The sequence below is a fragment of the Geotrypetes seraphini genome, chromosome 17 (genome assembly GCF_902459505.1).
Source record: "Geotrypetes seraphini chromosome 17, aGeoSer1.1, whole genome shotgun sequence".
In the NCBI taxonomy this organism is placed as follows: Eukaryota; Metazoa; Chordata; class Amphibia; order Gymnophiona; family Dermophiidae; genus Geotrypetes; species Geotrypetes seraphini.
This window is the reverse complement of record NC_047100.1, coordinates 48,112,220-48,126,585: the sequence shown is the minus strand read 5'-3', so window position 1 is coordinate 48,126,585 and position 14,366 is coordinate 48,112,220. Positions and strand designations below refer to the sequence as shown.

The window sequence follows — 14,366 nt, the reverse complement described above, 5'->3', positions numbered from 1 at the left end:
CCCTAGACTCAGGGGACAGCTTTGGTACATTCCACTTTTCAAAACTCATGTTTCTTTTCACTGGAAGGGAATATTAGATTCTTACCTTTAAATAATCTTCTTTCTAATATAAAGGAACATGAGTCTTCGCACCCGCCCTGTCAGATGTTAATTTAGCCTGGGACAGGTATGTTTTTCTCCAAATGCTTGCCTTGGAGCAGCCAAGAGAGTATTGAAAAGGGGCTGCTAACTTTTTCAGAATATGACCCAATTGCTGTATATAATATAAGTTTATTTGTAATAGATAAAAGTCAGCTTACATGAAACAACAGTAGAGCAGATTGAGCCAATGGATAACACAGGGCTTCTGTCATGAATCCATCCTGAAGCTTAGGCCATGCTACTTATATACTTTAGTTCTGTAGCCTAGAGTACTAGATTACATATTCTTTCTATTGGGTTACACACCTATCATATCTATTGATTGTATAGTCTGCATACTTATCTCGGAGCCATGTTGAAGCATGATATCACTTAGTGTCAAATCTGACCTCTCCATTTCCCCTGACAATGCATTCTTAATACTAAGTTCAGTAATTTCTGAGAATAGGCCCCCTCCTTCCTGAGCTTTATTGTCGCTTTGTCAGCAGTGCAGATAACTGTTGGTAGGACATCTTGTTTGGGTTTGTCTTCTTGGAAAGTCCCAAAATATCCAATGATGTTAGCAGATATTTGCTAGCTACTAGAGCAAAGATGAACCTCTTACATAAGCATATTGTTTCTTACTGAAAACCAGAGACATGATTGTTCAGAAACTTGAATTCATAAGCACAATGTCTCTCTTAAAAATATAACTTTGGGGGGGGTCTCATAGGGGTCTTTACCTTTAAGTTCATGAAGGTCTTATTCCTGATTATCCCTCAGTATGTAGATGATTGTTTTCTTGATTGTCCTGCAAGTTTGATAAGTGATGTGATAACTCACAATGTCAAAGTCCTTGGGAGAGCCTATAATAGCTGTATAAATGTGAGTGTTGGTTGCACTCAGGTAGGAGGTTTGTTTGGATCCACATTACTTGTATTAAGTTTCATGGAGTTTAGTCATTGTCTTTGTTGCAGAGCAGAAAAAACTTGACTTTGTCGGGGAGTTCCCTGTTCCCTCCCTGTTCACCCCTCTTTTAGGGGTGATTAACTGCTTTGATATGAACTGAGGAAATGGGGCCTGCCCACTGACACAAGGAGGCAGGGCTGAAAAGCTGTAGATGATTCCTTCTGCAAATATTTGCAGGTAGAGGTAAATAATCCACTGGTCAAAACTCATGTTCCTTTAAACTGGAAAGAAGATTATCGAGGTAAGAACCAAATCTTCCTTTGCCACATTCTCTGGCAATGAATTCAAGTTTAACTACACATTGAATGAAGAGATATTTTCTCTCAGTTTATTTTAAATTTACTACTTAGTAGCTTAATTTTTGTGCATCCTAGTCCTTGTAGTTTTGGTAAGAATAAACAAGCGATATGCATCTACCCATTTCACTCCCCTTAGCGATATAGAAACATGACGGCAGATAAAGGCCAAATGGCCCATCTAGTCTGCCCATCCGCAGTAACCATTATCTCATTCAGTATTTTATAGGTCTGTTAGCTATCTTTTCTCCAAGCTGGTGCCCTAGCCTTTTTAGCTTTGTTTCATTCTCTCTATCATTTTTGCTGCCTTTCTCTTTTCTATTTCTGCTTATGTTTTTTGACATGCAGTGACCAAAATTGCACACAATATTCTAGGTACAGTCGCACTACGGAGCAAAATAAAGGCATTATAATAATCTGTTTTATTCTTCATTCCTCTTCTAATAATCATTTCGGTTCCTGATATTTACTTTTGAAAGGTCACTAATTATGTTTAGTTTCCTAAATAAAAACAGATGAATTAATCAGCATTTTATGGAAATAAGGGTCAACAACCAAGTTTAGGTGATATCTTTTTATTGGACTATTTCTCTTTCCCTACCCTTTGCCCTGCCCACCCACTTTTGTCCCCATTTCACCCGTTCCCCCGCACACTCATATTTATTGTATCTGTATCTCGCTGATTGACCTGCCCTTCTCTGTTGTAAACCGTATTCGCTGATTCTTTGTTGTATCTGTATTCACTGATAGTAACTATTCGCGTATCTGTATTCACTGTAACTATTCGCTGATTGTCCAGCCCTTCTTTATTGTAAACCGCCTCGAACTACTACGGTTTTGGCGATATATAAGAAATAAAATAATAATAATAATAATATGTATCTTTGACAAGCTTTCAAGAGTTATTCTTTCTAACCCCCTCTTTTACAAAGCCCATTAGTGCGGGCCGGTGTGGTAACTGCCCCGAAGCCCATAGGGATTTAAAAGGCTTTGACTGCATCACTTTTTTTTTTTTTAACTTTATTTAGTTATTAATGCCAACAAAAAGTGCAATACAATTTATAAATAAATAATGATAATCAACCAAGCACTTATAATCAATCAGTATCTATACATGCATGACATTGTAAAAACGGGGGTGGGGTGAGGGGGAGGTGTAAATTAGGTTAGTAAAGAAGAAATGTAAATATTGGCTTTAAATATTACAAAGTCATCTAGGTTTTAGGTTGTCAGTAAATGCTTTTTGTTTTTGGTTCAGCAGTTGATTTTTTGTCTCTCTGCAGGTCTGAGCGAGCTACAGCCGTGCTGCTGGCAGACCCCAGCTTTCAGCTTCGATCCATTCAGTACCTTCTTGGCCAGGCAGAGACATCGACACTGGCATCTGGCCTTCCTTATACAGAGAAAAGGCATTTTTCACTGCAAGTTTGTAAGTTGCATGGAGATTGGGCAGCAGAATCTTAATACTGAGCCAGAATTTTTATTTCTTAAAAGTTTATCAAAAACTTGCCATTAATTTTCTTTTGAAGTTTAATATTAAAGCTATGATAGTCTCTACTGGTAAGACTTTTTCCTCTTTCTGTTAGGTCCTAGCTTACATTCACTGTCTAACACCAGCTCTGGCAGAATACACATTTCAAATTTGACATATTGTAATCACAAAATAGAAAATAAATTATTTTTTCTACTTTTTATTGTTTGGTTACTATTCAAGTCATGTTGGTCCCAGGCTCTGGTTTCTGTTTGTTTTCTGATAACTCGCTTACCAGGGTCTCCTGCCCATTTGATATTTTCTTCTTCACTGTGCTCACTATCCATCTTCCATCTCTGTCCTCCCCTTCCCTCCCCCAGAAGTCTGGCATCTTTCCTTTTTTTTGTCTCCATTCCTGCGGTCCAGCATTTCTCTAATGACCACTCCCCATGTGTTCTTCTCCTCCATAGGATTGTGCTCTTTGGGCTACTGGCAGCATAGATGAAGCTTTCCTTCTGCTACTGCTTCGCACCTAAGCAGGATCAGGAAGCAGTAACAGAGGAAAAGCTTCCAGCTGCTGAAGGCAGCATGTTTACTTCACTCATACTGCTGGCAGCCTGAAGAATGAAAGAGCGGCTGCAGCGATGGATCTCACCATCCCCAGATCCACATATCCTTTTCTCAACAATCCTTTTATCCAGCATCTCTCCCTCCTTCCCCACCACCATCTCTCCCTTTTTCTTCTTAACTACCCTCCTATCTGGTATCTCTATTCTCCCTCCCTACCCTTAGATTCAACTTCTCTCTTTCTTTTCCCTTCATCCATCCATCCTATTGTCCACCATCTCTCTCCCTCTCTGTAAAGAAGAATTTCCTAACATTACTCTTGAGTCTACCACCCCTCAACCTCCATCATACCCATTACATTTTCCCCTCCCCCCTCAGTCCAGCATATGCCCCTCTCTTTGGACTTCCTCCCTCCATGTACTTATAATAGCTATATTTTAAGCCCCCCCCCCGAAGGCCAGCATGTTTCCCCCTTCTCTCCACTGTTGTTCCCCTGGCCTCACTTTAAAAACTAATTATGGCCTGCAGAGGATTGCCGGTGCTATAGTAATTCTAGCAGGCTGCTGTTGGCTTCCATTGCACGTTCCCTCTGCTGCGGCCCATCCCTCCTCTGATGTGACATCCTGTTTTGGTCTCGGATGGACCGCAGCAGAAGGGAACGTGTGGCAGAGGCCGATGGCAGTCTGTTCTTGTAAAATCCCTCTGTAGTCTTCACGGTAGGGTTATCATGGTAGGAACTCAAACCAAATTCTTACTCTTCCTCCTCTGGTCAGATGACCAGAGGAGGAAGTAACTGACCAGAGTAGGAAACGTAGATGACCAGATGTAGGAAACGTAACTGATCTTGAAGGGGAGTCCCAGGAGATCCTGGGACTCCCCTTCAAGATCAGTTACGTTTCCTACAGCCTTGCTCTTGTGTTTTATTTTGTTCCTTCTTATATTTTTTGTAATATTCCTTCATATGGCATTACTTGGTTTACAATGTTGGTTAATTACATTCTTACTAGTGGTTATTTTTCATCAGATATGGGACAAATTGTACTTAACCCATTGTTAAAAAATTCTGAATTAGATCCAACATTAGCTTTAAATTATCATCCTGTTGCTAATATACCACTGCTAACAAAGATTTTAGAATCTATTGTTTAAAGACAATTATCAGAATATTTCTATACTTCTTTCATTTCAATTTGAATTTCGCCCAAATTATAGTACCGAAACCCTTCTTATTTCACTGGTTGCGAAGATTCAACAACTTTTGGTCCATGGTCGCTGTGCTGTTCGACCTCTCAGCAGCTTTTGAGGTCTTAGACCATGATATTCTTATACAACTTTTCTTGATATTGGATTGGATCAAGGAGTTTTGAACTGGTTCAGTGGTTTTCTAAAATAACGATCATATAAAGTACACACTGAGAATAAATTCTCTCCACCGTGGTCTCCTATATGTGGAGTACCTCAAGGCTCTCCACTGTCTCCTATATTGTTTAATATATATATGACAACATTGAGATACTTGAAACTATCTATTACAGAAACAATTTTTCCGTATGTTGATATTTTCATTCTACTTGAAATTGATCCATCACTGTAAAACTTAACAATAGACATTAATTCTTGCATTTTAAGACTGCAAGACTGGGCTTTTTCTGTGCATATGAAATTAAATGCTTCCAAACTATTATGGTTTGGTTCTATTGCACATAATCTTCCGTCTTCTATAAGATTAGCTCGGGCGATTCTTTAAAGATTGAATATTCTTCTAGACTTCTGGGATTTGTCTTGGATTCCACTCTTTCTATGGCAAATCAAATTAACAATATATCTAAAAAATGTTTTTTCAGTCTACTGATGCTAAGGAAAGCTCTCTGTTTCTTTCACCAACATCATCATTTTACAATATTGGTTCAGACTATAATATTGGCCTATCTACATTATGCCAATTCTCTTTTCATTGGCTTAAATAAAGGAAGAAATTACAACTCATTCAGAATATGGCGACCAAAATAATTTTTGGGAAAAGTAAATACGATCATGTTACTGAGGGCTCTGTATTGGCTTCCAATTTATTGGAGGGTTCAGTTTAAATGTCCAAATGTTATTTTTAAGAGCTTATATGGGATTTTTCCCCATTGTTTCCTCTTTCTTTTAACTCCTATCGTTTTGAATCTATCCTTGAAAACTGGAGAGATTCCAGAGGACTGGAAGATAGCAAATGTTACACCTATCTTTAAAAAGGGGTCAAGAGGAGACCTGGGAAACTATAGGCCGGTAAGTTTGACATCGGTTCCAGGCAAGATGGTAGAAGCACTGATAAAGGACAGCATCTGTGAGCACATCGAAAAAAATGGGCTGATGAAAGCGAGCCAACATGGCTTCTGCAAGGGAAGATCGTGCCAAACAAACTTACTACACTTCTTTGAGGGGGTAAACAGCCAGTTGGACAAAGGGGAACCTGTAGACATCATTTACCTTGACTTCCAAAAGGCCTTTGACAAGGTACCCCATGAGCGGTTACTTAGGAAGCTGTGGAACCACGGGGTGGAAGGGGACGTACACAGATGGGTCAAACACTGGTTGGCAGGCAGGAGACAGAGGGTTGGAGTGAAGGGTCACTACTCAGGCTGGAGGAAAGTCACGAGCGGAGTTCCGCAGGGGTCTGTACTTGGACCGCTGCTGTTAAATGTATTTATTAATGACCTGGAAACGGGGACGAAATGTGAAGTTATAAAATTTGCGGATGACACTAAACTCTGTAGAAGGGTCAGAACTACGGAAGAGTGTGAGGACCTACAAAGGGACCTAAGCAAACTGGAGGAGTGGGCGAATAAATGGCAGATGAAATTCAATGTAGGGAAATGCAAGGTCATGCATATAGGGAGAAAGAACCCGATGTTCAGCTACCAAATGGGGGGATTAGTATTAGAGGGAAGTAACCTTGAAAGAGATTTGGGTGTACTGGTGGATACAACAATGAAGTCAACGGCGCAATGTGCAGCAGCCGCGAAGAAGGCAAACAGAATGTTGGGTATTATTAAAAATGGTATTACGACCAGAACAAAAGAAGTCATCCTGCCGTTGTATCGGGCAATGGTGCGCCCGCACCTGGAGTACTGTGTTCAGTATTGGTCACCGCACCTTAAGAAGGATATGGCAATACTTGAGAGGGTCCAGAGGAGAGCGACACGAATGATTAAGGGCATGGAAAACCTTTCATACACAGAAAGACTGGAGAAGCTGGAGCTCTTCTCCCTGGAAAAGCGGAGACTCAGAGGAGACATGATAGAGACCTACAAGATCATGAGGGGCATAGAGAGAGTGGAGAGAGACAGATTCTTCAAACTTTCAAAACATAAAAGAACAAGAGGGCATTTGGAAAAATTGGAAGGGGATAGATTCAGAACAAATGCTAGGAAGTTTTTCTTTATTCAGCGGGTGGTGGAGACTTGGAATGCTCTTCCAGAGGATGTAATAGGGCAGAGTACGGTACTGGGGTTTAAGAAAGGATTGGACAATTTCCTGTTGGAAAAGGGGATAGAGGGGTATAGATAGAGGATTATTATGCAGGTCCTGGACCTGTTGGGCCGCCGCGTGAGCGGACTGCTGGGCACGATGGACCTCAGGTCTGACCCGGCAGAGGCATTGCTTATGTATCTTATGTATCTTATTATGTATTTAAACTATTAAAGGGATTCAGACTTTAGGTAGGGTTTCACACTCTTTGGTTTTTACAATGGCAAATATCTGGAATGACCTTCCTTCTGATAGTAGAACTCTTGCCTCACTGATTTGTTTTAGAAAAACCTTGAAAACATATCTGTTTACGAAATATCTTGTAGATAATTGAAAGAACCCTCAGTTGATAATTGAATGTTGAAATCTGCTGATTCTTCCATTTTTATTGTTCATTATGGATCCTTAATACTATTGGCTCCTTTTACAAAGCTGCAATAGCGTTTTTAGCACACGGAGAATTTTAGCGCGCTAAACCCGCACTATGCGGCTAGAACTAACGCCAGCTCAATGCTGGCGTAAGCGTTTAACGCGCGGGGCAATTTAACGTGCGCTAAGCGTGCGCTAAAACCACTAGCATAGCTTTGTAAAAGGAGCCCAATGTTTTGTTAACCGGGTCGAGTCCCTTTGGGGAATGATCCGGTCTATAAGATCAAGGATTAGATTAGATTAGCCTAGTGCTGAGGATTCACCCTGCGGGGACTTTTCTATATCTATAATTGTCTGCATCTGGGGGGTTCCTTGCCGCTGCAGTGAGCCCCTGGACAACCTGCAGGTCAGATTGGGGCTCCGGAATCGGGAGCTAACTCACCCTGGGTTTGTCTGCTAAGGGGTTTGATGCAGGCTGTGCGGTTCCGTGGAGGCGCGATCGGGACTGGACTGCGTACCTTCCCTGATTGTCCTGGAGGTCCTGGTAGTGAGGTGACAGAGAAGGTGAGGTGCTGTATCTTAAGCTTGCCTGCCATTCTTTTCTATTTCATGCCACTGTGAGTATCTGTGTGCATGCTGGTTTGGCGATTTTAGGGGGTCCTAGACAGGGGTTTTTGGGTGGTTTCCTTACATGCCCTAACACCCCCCACCCTCCCTTTTAAATTGCAAAATCGCCATTTTCCTGAATTCCCTGTGTTTTTCACGGGCCATTTTAGGGCAAAATCAGCACCCACGGCAGCCATCTTGAAATTTCATTAAAACTTTCAAAAGTATATTTTTTGGACTTAGGAGCTTTGTTTTCGCTCCAAACTTCTCAGATGGCTTCCTCAGGACAGGATGGCATGAATTCAGGCCTCATTTGTAGCAGATGGCTGTCGGATTCGCAGTCGTGTTTCTTTTTTGCTACGGCCCGCAAGGGGGGTGAGGTTAGCACGGCTTCCACTCTTCCCTCCTCTGGATAGTCCCCCCTTGCTTCTACTTCTGCCGGCGACATGAAAAGCGCATTCGTTAAAGGGTAAGACTGTTGCTTTAGCAAAATGCAGTTCCGGGGACAAGTCATCTAAGCATTCTAGATCAGTCATAAGTCATCAGTCATAAGTCATAAGCATTCTAGATCAGTCATAAGTCATTCTAGATCAGATGCATGCAGAAAATTTTCCACAACTCAGAATCCAGCACAGCAGATGGGATCTTCCCAACCCCTGGATTCCAGCTTGTCTCTATGTTCTCTCTCAGGGACCCCGGAGAGTAGGCTTCTGCTTTGGTCTCTATACCCCTGTTGTCTCAGGTATCCTTGGCAGCATCTGCTGATGTGGCTAATCTTGCGGATCTGCATGATCCTGATGAGAGTGGATCCCGCAATCTTGGGGATATTATTGCTGAGTCCATATGAGAGTTGAACCTGAATTTGGTTCAACCTGAACCGGCGGAATGTTCCCTGATGAGTGACCAACGTCCGCTGTCTGCCTCATTTCTGGATAATCCGGATCTGGCTAGGATCCTTACTGAACTTTGGGAGTCCCCGGAGGGTCCCCTCAAATGCGCTAGGGCCATGGCGAGGTTGTACCCCATGGCCCCATGGCCTGACTCCACCAAAAATAGATTCCGCTGTAGCACAAGTCACTAAGCGTACTTCCTTGGAGGGGTAATCCTGAAGGATGTTCAGGACAGGCGAGTGGATTTCATCCTAAAGTGCCTTTTTGATTTCACGGCAGCAGGGATTCGGGCTACAGCAGCCACTTCTTTTGTCACCCGTGCTTGTCACTCCAAGCTCCACCATGATCCCGAGGATATAGATTTTCTGGTCTCCGGGATGGATTATTTGGCGAAAGGTGTTTGCTAAGCTAGGTGCTTACTCTTTGTCAGTCAGAAGAATGCTTTTGATTTGTCAGTGGTCTGGGGATTCTTCCAAGGCCACACTGAGCAGGTTGCCCTTTAAGGGCCTGCTATTGTGAGGTCTGGATGACCTCATGGCCAGTGTATAGGACTGTAAACCAAAGGTCCTATTGGAAAGGGGCTCAGAACGGCTGAATTTTCATCCCTACAGGTGCCCTCACTAGTACGCCGGGCCCCCGGCTTCAGGCACAAGATTTGGAGTCTCCTCCAGACCTCGTTTTGGGGGTCTGGCCCACCAGCAATCCTTCAACAAGCGTCCTGCTAAAAAGCAGTTCTGATGCCAGGCATCTGACACTTCTTCCTCGGGTTGGGGGCATCTTTCGGTCTTCCTGATGGAGTGGCAGAGGGTAACTTTGGACTGGTGGTCCTAGAAGTGGTCAAAGGCGGCCTCAGATTGGAGTTTCACTGACCTCCATTGGATTTCTTCTTGGCTTCGCCCATGGGGCATCCAGAAAGAGCTCTGCGCGTGCAGGTCACGATTTGCAAGCTGATAGCTCTGGTAGCTATAGAACCCATCCTAGAGGACAACTTAGGCTCAGGGAAATAATCGATATACTTCATCGTTCCAAAGAAAGTCTCAGAAGATTGGAGATCAATTCTGGATCTAAAGGCAGTGAATGCTTTCCTGTGAGTTCCATGCTTCAGGATGGAGACGGTTTGCTCAGTGGCACCAGGAGAATTCTTGGCTTCCCTGGATCTCACAGAAGCGTACCTTCACATCCCCATATTTCGAGAACACAGGAGGTTTCTGCGGTTCCACATGCTGGGACGGCACTTCCAATTTGCAGTTCTGCCATTTGGGCTGACCTCTGTGCCCAGAACATTCACCAAGATCATGATGGTAGTAGCTGCACACCTTCATTCACAGGGTGTCCTTGTACACCAGTACCTGGAGGACTGGCTGATCAGAGCCCCCTCCCTGCTGGATGGGTGCAGAGCGGTGCAACAAGTGGTTCAACTGCTGGAGCGTCTTTGCTGGGTGATCAACCTGAAGAAGAGCCACCTCGAGCAGAAGCAAGACTTGGAGTACCTGGGAATCAGGTTTCACACGGCCAGGAACCGGGTGTTCCTTCCGGACCCCATGAAGTTCAAGATCCGGAACTCCATTCAGGACATGTTAGCAGTTCTGGCTCCTAAGGCCTGGCAATATCTGCAGGTCCTGGGTCTCATGGTTGTGGCCATAGACGTGATCCCTTGGGCCAGAGCATGGCTTCGGCCCCTTCAACAGTCACTGTTGTCTCGATGGAATCTACAGCGGGATCCTCTGAGTGTACCACTGCCTTAGATGACGGGAGCCCAAGATCCAGACTGCTTTGGCGCTGACAATTGTGTTCAGAGACAAATGTGTGCCACCGCCTGAAGCCATTATTACCGTTAGCGCTGTAAAGCCATTATTACCGTTAGCGCTGTGAAGGATGTGGGGGGAGAACCTTCCACTACACTGGCAAATACTTGCGCTCACGTTGAGGGGGGGTTGTAGGGGGGAAACCTCCCAACACACCAAAAAGTCCCACTCTTCTCCCAAACACCGGCTCTTCCACTCTGACCCCCCCTCAATGTGAGCACGAGTATTTCTAAGAAAGCCCCCTCACAGCGCTAACAGGAATGGTAATAACGGCGTGCATTCGTCCCTGCACACAACTGTCGGTGCGGCTTTGTCGGAGCGCTTTTGTTCTGCGCTCAAATGTCGGTGTACCCTACACAACAAGATCAACCATCACTGATACTACCATGCCCTGCCTCACATTTCATACCTAACACATATTATCATGCGTTATGTACAGTCGTACACCTTGCCAAACATTCCATGCTATATCACACCTAGCATATATTATCATTATCAAGTATGTATTGTACTGCCATGCCTTGCACTATCATATTCCAATAGAACATTGGGCAGCGTTTGCTCCGAAGTTGGTGTCACCCACATGTCTCAGAGCACCTGCTACAGATGAGTACGCGTTATCTACTATGGGCCTAATTTTGTCCAGTGTGCCCTATGATAGATAATGATGTTAGTAAATTACCCCTTTTGTGTTTTATTCACTAATTGATGTGCAGAGATCAAATAAAATTTAGATGAATTAGGTACGAGAGTGGTTATATATTTTTTTAACTGTTTTGTAATAACATTGCATACTTTCTGTCATTAACCACAGTTTTCTTTTTTTCATTTGTCCTCCATTATTTGATTCATATAAGACACTGATTACATCAGTCAGGATGAACTGTCTAAAGTGGATCAGATGCTAGCCCACCTGAGTGAGGAATCCAAACAAGCAGCGGCTTCCACTCTTGTAAGTGCTTTTCCGTTCAACTTGGAACATGAATTTTACTTTAGTGAAATTCAGATGCCCATGTGTTAGCTGATTCAAGTGGAGAGACATATCCCAAATGGCTAGATTTGTAAGTTATGTTAGCATTCAAGATATCAACATATTTAGAAACTGAAGCTTGGACAGAATGAGACAAAGACTTTCTATGTATATAGATATGGATTATAATCTATAGCTGTTAACGGGTTTATGAGGTTTTTTTCCTTATAGGCTTCCATAGCTAGTTTCCTATACTGAAAGGTTGATCGACTGATGTAATTTGAAGTGTCCAAAGAGTTGACAATATTTCTTTACTTTTTTTTTTTTCCAATTACATATTTAGCTGTAACTTTAAAAGTCCAAGCATGATTTAGATAATCTTCAAACTTGAGACATGTCAGTGTTTAAGGAATAATACTGGCTTTTGAAGAGCTTTATTTTGCAGTTAAGGATGTGGTCTGTATAACAAAAAAATATAGCTGCATAATTCTGCCGTAGTAGAACTCACTGAAATCTACAGCATACTAAAAGAAAAAACTTATAGGGAGTAATTCTCTTTAGATCACCTAAAGTTAGACACCAGGATGATGCATGCTAAGCTCTAATTCTGTAATAGCAGTTGTGCATGCAGCTGCCATTATAGAATACTAGTATAAGTCTGCATTTACTTGCGAGCATTTGTGTTAACTCAATAATGTTCATAAATCCTTGCTCTTAACTGTTAGCAGTTAGGTGCATAAATGCTAGTATTCTGTAACCCACACATTTAACTGGGTATGTCAGGCAATTAAACATTCATACCCTTTCCAGGCCCACCCCACCCCCTTAAAGTTACACATTCTGGAATTTGAGCACACAACTTATGCAGTACTAAAGATAGTTACATGCATAATTGTTATATATATCCAGGAGTCCAAACATTAGGTGATCAATCCATGTTCGCAAACCACTTGCAGAAGGGTGTCAGTCACATCTTTCAGCTCTTCCTCCTTCACCAGTTAGGTATAGCTCCCTCTTCAGTTTTTCCTTCTGTAAGCGAACCAAGAAAAGGTGTTCTGATCAGCTCTGTTCACTTTTTATTATTTTGGGGCCTTTTTACTCCATTTTTGGTAGGCTTTGGTGCCAGAAGACCCCATGTTTGGGGCTACTCTGCCTGAGAGAATGCAGACTCCGCAAGGGTGGGCTGTAGCTCGCAGGGCAACCCCCTGATAAGCCAGCTTGTTTTGTGTTATTTTGAGGCTTAGGGTCCTTTCCCCTGCTCGCCTTCTGATTTATTAGAGGCTTGAGCGCAGTCTTTAAATCCTCTGTGTGAATCCCTTTGGGTTTCAGGAAGCCAACTACATTTTATTTTCCCCCTGTGCCGCCAAGAGGATTTATAGGAGTTGAGCCTTCAATCGGTTCCAGTCCAACTGGCAGCCCAAAGATTTTCAAATATGGACTGTACCACAGGAATTTGAGACAGAAAGCTCTCTCCCTATGGGGAAAATCTGTGTGTGTGTGGGGGGGGGGGATTTGAAAATTTAAGGATTTCTGGGGCCAGAGAGAGAGTCTCCCATCTACAAAACACTTTTCCCTCAGTTTATTTTAACTTTCAGGGGAGCCCCCACGGGCTATTTATGGCATGATTTTTCTTGCCTCCTTCTGTCTCAAAACCCCTCAATTTGACTCAGAATTGACTGGGATGGATTCCTCAGGCTGCTCTTCCTCTATATCATGCCAGTTTTGCACTGGTAGTCAGCCGAGGAGCATCCGTGTACCGCGTGCTGCAGCACATGCGAAGGAGGGTTTAGAGCCTTGGGCTTAGCCTCCTCTGAGTCCTCTAGGGCCACGGGGGTGGGGTGGAGAGTGGTAGAGAGAAAATTCTTCCTGGAGTCCTCAAATAGTGAAGGCACAAAACGCAAGTGCGTGGACACTGCAGAACCCTAGCGAAGCCAGTCTGAGGTCCTTGTGGGGCCTACTGTCCAAGGATTTATTCTAGAATTTGTGAATCTTCTGTGGAAAGTTTATTTGATGGGCCCAAGGTAGGTGCACTGCACTGCTTAGGGACATGCTGGTATTAGACCGGGGAGACCTCTTCAGGAGGTCTCTGCCACGCAGGACGATGGCTCCCAGCCTGTATGACCAAGTGGAGTAGGACTGAAGATTAGGCTCCATGCCTTTATTGTCCCAGGGCTGAGCTTCCGTCCTGGAGGATTCTGGTTCCCTGTTAGGGACCGGGGAGTCAAGAGGTGATTGATGCTCTTGACCAGGGAGATGATCAGTCGGTATGGCAACTGTTCAAGATGGCTACCATCCCACATGTCATTTCAGATGAGCTCAGGGAGTTGAAGTTGGAGCTCACAGTGCACGGTCATGAACAGCACAAATGAACAGATCATCTTTCTTTTCCCTTGCATCTAAACATCACCTTGCTGGTCACTGAATAGTGAGACTGCAAAAGGCTCCCTAAAGGTGGTTTAGTTACTTGAACCACAGTAGAATTCACCTTCGGCTGAATAAACGTACCTCTCTCCTTAGTGAGGGAGGAGTGATGTTAAAGGATGCACAAGATCTCAAGGTGGATGTGGTTCTTAAGAGACAATTTGAAGCACTTGCGGCAGCCTCGTTTGTAGCAGGTTACAGCAAAGTCCGACCAAGGAGGAGGATGTCTGCCCCCAGCTGGTGTTGAAGGGGGTGGATCATGTGGCAGACACTCTAAATGATATCATTAGAGTCATCGGTGTCGGTGTATGCAGTTTCTGCCCGCTGCATGCTCTGGATCAGAGAGTGGATGAGTGATTTAGCCTCCAAAAC

General features: G+C 43.5%; 1 protein-coding gene across 4 annotated transcripts in view; it reads left to right on the top strand.

Annotated features, from left to right (window-relative positions):
• RNF123 (ring finger protein 123) overlaps positions 1-14,366 on the top strand; it is a 363,039-nt gene that overhangs the window by 332,144 nt on the left and 16,529 nt on the right. For all 4 annotated transcript variants that reach the window (XM_033926520.1, XM_033926519.1, XM_033926522.1 and 1 more), the window contains exons 36-37: positions 2,669-2,811; positions 11,461-11,555. In XM_033926520.1, coding sequence (XP_033782411.1) covers positions 2,669-2,811; positions 11,461-11,555 — 238 coding nt within the window. The remainder of the gene's footprint in view (positions 1-2,668; positions 2,812-11,460; positions 11,556-14,366) is intronic.